Source organism: Dermacentor silvarum, chromosome 10, assembly GCF_013339745.2.
Source record: "Dermacentor silvarum isolate Dsil-2018 chromosome 10, BIME_Dsil_1.4, whole genome shotgun sequence".
NCBI classification, from domain to species: Eukaryota; Metazoa; Arthropoda; class Arachnida; order Ixodida; family Ixodidae; genus Dermacentor; species Dermacentor silvarum.
This window is the reverse complement of record NC_051163.1, coordinates 157,287,530-157,293,853: the sequence shown is the minus strand read 5'-3', so window position 1 is coordinate 157,293,853 and position 6,324 is coordinate 157,287,530. Positions and strand designations below refer to the sequence as shown.

General features: G+C 46.6%; 1 protein-coding gene across 1 annotated transcript in view; it reads right to left on the bottom strand.

Moving 5' to 3' along the window:
* Nucleotides 1–517: 517 nt before the first annotated feature.
* LOC125940962 (uncharacterized) overlaps nt 518–6,324 on the bottom strand; it is a 19,049-nt gene continuing 13,242 nt past the window's right edge. The window contains exon 2 of the mRNA XM_049657759.1: nt 518–3,189. Coding sequence (XP_049513716.1) covers nt 2,761–3,189 — 429 coding nt within the window. The 3' untranslated portion in view covers nt 518–2,760. The remainder of the gene's footprint in view (nt 3,190–6,324) is intronic.

The window sequence follows — 6,324 nt, the reverse complement described above, 5'->3', positions numbered from 1 at the left end:
CCGCTTTCTTCGGCGAGTTTCCTCACCCGCAGTGAGAAGGGTTCCGTTGCTGTAGGTCGGTTATGGAAAAGTGTGGCACATGTAGTGTCATTTACGACGGAGTAGCAAGGATGTTGGCAGTTTGAATTTATTTTCAGAAAGTACAGAAGGCTAGAGTAAGACCTTTGAAGGTTGAGTGACCACTCGTTTGACTCAACATAAAGGCTGGGAATGGGGCTTGTTCTAAAAGCCCCAGTCGCTAAGCGGAGCCCTAAGTGATGGACAGGATCAAGCATCTTTAGTGTGCTTGGCCTTGCAGATTGATATACTACTGATCCATAATCCAGGCGAGAACGTATGATACTCTTATAAAGATTCATCAGGCATCTCCTGTCACTGCCCCAAGCAGTGTGTGGTAGTATCTTTAATATACTGGCTGTTTTTAGGCACTTTTCCTTTAGGTATTTAATATGGGGGGTAAAAGTTAACTTTGAGTCAAAGTATACTCCCAGAAATTTGTGCTCGCTACGTACAGGCAGGTGTACTCCATGCAGCTCAATGGCAGGATCTGCAGCTAAACCCCTCTTTCGAGAGAAAAGCACACAAGTGCTTTTTTGAGCGCTAAACCTGAAGCCATTCTCATCTGCCCATTTCGACATTTTGCTAACAGCCAGCTGGACTTGTCTTTCACAGATGGCCAGATTGCAAGACTTAAAACCTATCTGGACGTCATCGACGTAAACAGAGTAAGAAATTGTTGGTGGTATGGCAGAACGAAGCGAATTCATTTTAACGATGAACAATGTGCAACTCAGGACACCTCCCTGAGGTACACCAGTTTCCTGAATGAAAACTCTTGACAGTGTGTTCCCAAGTCTAACACGGAAAGTTCGGTTCGAGAGATAACTTTCTACGAGATTCAACATCTTGCCTCGTACCCCCATAGACGATAGGTCTTGTAGTATTCCATAGCGCCATGTTGTATCATAGGCTTTCTCCATATCAAAAAAGACAGACAAAAAATATTGGTTGTGGACAAAAGCATCTCTTATAATTGCTTCTATTCGAACAAGGTGGTCAACGGTTGATCTGTTTTCTCTAAAACCGCACTGATATGTATCTAGCGCATTGTTATTTTCCAGATAATATAGCAATCGTCGGTTAATCATTTTCTCGAAAAGCTTACAGATACAACTTGTGAGCGCTATTGGCCTATAGCTGGATACTGAAGATGGGTCTTTGCCTGTCTTTAGAATAGGAATTACTATAGCTTCCTTCCATGTGCAAGGTATGTATCCCGCAGCCCAGATTCTATTAAAAAGGGAAAGTAATGCCATTTGACTTTCAGCATTCAGGTATCTTATCATGTCATATACAACTCTGTCACCTCCAGGTGAGGAGTTGCTACAGCTGCTCAGTGCAGCCTTAAATTCGGCGAGAGTAAAAGGACGGTTGTATGGTTCATCATCTACACCTTTACGATTGACTGGCTTTTTTTCGGCTATAGCTTTGCGTTTGAGGAAGGACTCGGAGTAGTGTGCCGAACTAGATACGTTTTCAAAGTGGTTACCAAGCGCGTTAGCCTGGTCTGCCAAGCTTTCCCCTTGGTCGTTCACCAAAGGAAGTGGGTGCGATTGTCGACCATAAAATTTTCCCAATCTCTTCCACACCTTAGCCTCATCCGTGTAAGAATTGATTCCTGACAGGAACCTTTCCCAACTTTCTCTGCGTGCTTGGCGTCGTGTGCGCCGCCCTCTTGATTTCATCTGTCTAAAATTTACAAGGTTTTCTGTCGTTGGTGAACGGCGCAAAAGGCCCCAAGCCTTATTTTGATCTTTCCGCGCCTTTCTACATGCGTCATTCCACCAAGGGATTCGTTTTTTGCTTGCGGAACCATGTGTCTGCTGTATACAGTTTGTTGCCGCGTCAATTATGACAGCAGTGATATATGAGACTGCACCATCTATACTTAGGTTATTAATAGAATTTCGAGATACGTAGCTAAGTTCCCGATAGCGTTGCCAATCTGCACTCTCTAGCTTCCAGCGAGGCGGGTAGGTATTATGTCCCAATTGTTCTGCCGTATGTAGAATGATAGGATAGTGATCACTTCCATACGGATTTTTGATCACTGACCATTCGAAATGTGGAAGTAGTGAAGGAGAGCCAATTGTTAAATCTATGGCAGAGCACGTGTTGTGTCTCGTACTGTAGAAGGTAGGTTCCTTCTTATTGAAGAGGCAGGTACCTGTAGAGAGCAGGATATTTTCAATGAGGCGACCTCTTGCATCACACCGCGAGTCGCCCCATAATGTATTGTGGGCATTAAAATCACCAAGCAACATGTAGGGCTGAGGCAGCTGGGATATCAAGTTTTCAAAGACCATCCTATTTAATATATAATCTGGTGGAATATATAACGAGCACAGTGTTACGAGCCTATCATGCAATATGGCGCGGATTGCCACAGCCTCAAGAGGAGTCTGTAATGTCACCTCTTGACAGGCGATCGACTTATCAGCAATTATCGCAACGCCTCCTGATGATGTGAGAGCACCATCACGATCTTTTCTAAAAATTACGAACTGCTTAAGAAAATTATTATGTGATGAATTCAGATGCGTTTCTTGTACACAGAGCATCTTCGGCTGGAAGTGACTGATGAGTTCTTGGACGTCATCTAGATTATTGATAAGACCTCTGACGTTCCACTGCAAAATTTGGACAGCCATATAATTAAAAGAAAAATGAATGCTCTGTGTACAAAACAAGGTATTCAACTTAAGGAACTGTGTTTTTTTGTGGAGCAGTAATTCGAGATTTTTCTTTTTTGGCGCGCTCAAGTGAGCCACGCCGCTCCCTCTGTGCCAGAGGCGTAGAGGGGCAAGAAGAAGTATCCATCGCCTCTTGCGAGGCGCTGTTCGCCCTTTCCCGGGGCACATGGGACGATTTGTCAGGCCTCACTGCATGTGCAGGGGCCTTAAAGGCCACAGGCTCGGAGGCCTGCTGGTCCTTCTTAGACGAAGGTGGAGCAGCGGCAGCTGCCACCACCGAGGGGGCAGAAGTAGCTGCTGCCGGCCCACTATGTGTGGTTCGGACAGCTGCTAGAGGCCGGTGCGGCGCAGCCCCCACGCGCACCGTATCGGCATAAGAAGGTTTTACAAAAGAAAATCGCTTTCTTGCTTCATTAAATGAAATGTTCTCCTTCACCTTTAGAGTGATGATCTCCTTCTCTCTCTTCCACGCAGGGCAAGAGCGCGAGTACGCAGGATGATCTCCATCACAGTTGGAACAATGCGGGTCAGATGTGCAATTTTCAGCTGTGTGTTCATTAGCACCACATTTTGCGCAGGACATTCGGCCACGGCAGCTCTGGGAGCTATGACCAAACTTCTGGCATTTGAAGCACCTGCGAGGATTAGGAATGTATGGTCTGACACGTATCTTTATGTAGCCTGCTTGGATATATTCTGGGAGTATACTGGAGCCAAAGGTTAGGACTAAGTGCTTTGTCGGTATTTCCTGGTCATTGCGCCTTATCTTGATTCGCTGCACTTGGACAACATTTTCATCTTTCCATCCGTCAAGGAGTTCATTTTCGGTGAGATTCAAGAGGTCACTGTCAGATACCACACCACGAACTGTGTTCAAGGAGCGGTGTGCAGTTACGGTTATAGGAGTATTGCCAAAGGACAGGAGGGTGTTCAGTTTGTCATACTGGGTCTTGTTCTGAACTTCTAGGAGAAGGTCTCCACTGGCCAATTTACGTGGCTTTGTAACCTGGTCCGATTGTGTCCGTAAGACACTTCGACACAAGGAAAGGTGACACTAATCTTGCTGTCATTTCTGGGCATTCAGTGTGGATAATATGGAACCGTGGAAATTTATCAATGTTCTTTGCGGAAAACAGAAAGGTTTCATCGGTGCGCCCTCTTTTAGAGAGAGGACGATCGGGGAGGCGTGGAAACGATGTCGAAGCCATAAAATATTATTTGATTTCGGTAGCGACGCCAGCCGCCCACCACCGAGCCCAACAAGGGGACGCTACGAGACCCGGAGGAATCGCAGACGCCAGCTGTACGTATCTACTATAACCCAATATAGCATACCCAAGGTTGGATACCATACACCAGGTTAACCCTTGCCGCCTCAGAAAGAGGAAGTAAAAAGAAGTGAAGAGAGGACAGGAAAGATTTAAAAGGAGATGGAAAGTCGAAGGTTGGAGAGAGGAGGACAGGAAAAGGCAACTACCGATTTCCCCCGGATGGGTCAGTCCGGGGGTGCCGTCTACGTGAAGCCGAGGCCAAAGAGGTGTGTTGCCTCAGCCGGGGGGCCATAAAGGTCCAAACACCCGGCTTCGGCTCAACCTCCAGGATCCCCTTTTCCCCGGACACGGCTAAGCCACGCACGGTTAAGCGCGGGAGGGTCCAACCCTCTTGTGCTCGGGTACGTGGTGGCGCAACTCACCAAACGCCTGCTTGCGCAGACGCCCCTGCGGGGGCCTATGATACTACGTGGCGGTTTGGGATATTGAGAGACCTCTCACACTTAGGCATACGCGGTAATTTGTTCAATGTTATCGAAAGTTATCTGTCTAATCGCGCATTCCGTGTTCGAGTGGGCAACGTGTTGTCACAAAAATTTGTACAGGAAACTGGAGTGCCGCAGGGCGGGGTGCTCAGCTGCACGCTCTTTATAGTAAAAATGAATTCTCTTCGCCTATACATACCACGTAACATCTTCTATTCAACATATGTTGACGATGTGCAGATCGGATTTCAATCATGTTCTCTCGCAATGTGTGAGCGACAGGTCCAGCTTGGTCTCAACAAGGTCTCCAAATGGGCTGATGAGAACGGGTTCAGACTGAACCCACAAAAAAGCACCTGTTTAGTTTTCTCTAGAAAAAGAGGCCTGCACCCTGATCTTGAAATTGTGTTGCGTGGTGAGCGTCTGCCTGTGAACAGGGAACATAAATTTTAGGCATAATTTTGGACGCAAAATTAACCTTTGTACAGCACATAAAGTATCTTAAAAACAAATGTATGAAAACAATGAATATCTTAAAGGTGCTGTCAAGCACAACCTGGGGTAGTGATCGAAAATGTCTTATAAACTTGTACAAAAGCCTCGTACGCACACGACTAGACTATGGAGCCATAGTTTACCAGTCGGCTACTTCAACTGCTCTGAAGATGCTGGACCCTGTCCACCACTTAGGCATTCGCCTGTCCACAGGCGCCTTTAGAACAAGCCCAGTGGAAAACCTTTACGTTGAATCGGATGAGTGGTCACTTCATCTGCAGAGAACGTATTCGTCCTTCATGTATTTCTGAGAGTGAACGCAAACAGTGAGCAGCCCGCGTATTCCACCATAAATGATTTGTCCAGTTCTCAACTATTCTGCAATCGGCCCAGAGTGGCACAGCCTTTCTCACTGCGTGTTACAGACATAGCTGAAGAAACAAGGGTTCCACTGTTTGAATACCACCTTATGCCCCCTGCTATACGGCCCCTGCCGTGGCAGTGGCAACTTATACACTGTGACACATCTTTTGTAGCTATTACAAAGCGTGCACCTGTCGCGCATATCCGAATGTACTTCCTCGAACTACAGCACAAATACTCCTCTCCTGAATTTTTTACAGATGCATCGAAGTGTAATTCGGCGTGTCTTATGCAGCGGTCGGTCCATCATTTTCGGATGCCGGTGTTCTGCACCCTAACACAAGTATTTTCACAGCAGAGGCCCACGCGATATTGCCGCCGTTAAACACATTAAAGAATTTAATATCCCAAGGGCAGTTATATACACAGACTCTTTGAGTGTCGTAAACGCTTTGAAAACTGTCAAAAAATATAAAAATCCTGTAATTGCATCCCTTTACTCAGTACTATGCACCACGTATGCGGCCAAGCAACATATCGTGGTATGCTGGGTGCCGGGGCACCGAGAGATTGAAGGAAACGTATTGGCTGACCAGCTAGCCACATCCGTCCACGCGAACGTTGTCAACTCTACCACGACTGTCCCTGTAATGGACCTCAAGCCCGCCCTAAAGAAAAAGCTCAGGGCTTACTGGCAGCGGTTGCGGGATAGAGAAACAGAAAATAAACTACACGTTATCAAACCGTATCTTGGCAACTGGCCGCCGGTATATATCCAAGAACCGCCATACAGAAGTAACACTTTGCAGACTTAGGATAGGACACGCATACAGTACACACGCTTACCTCTTGTCCGGTGGTGATCCACCCACGTGTGATGAATATGGTGAGCCACTTACCGTGCTTCACGTCCTGCTGCAATGCACTGAATTAACGCTAATAGGAAAAAGCACTTCC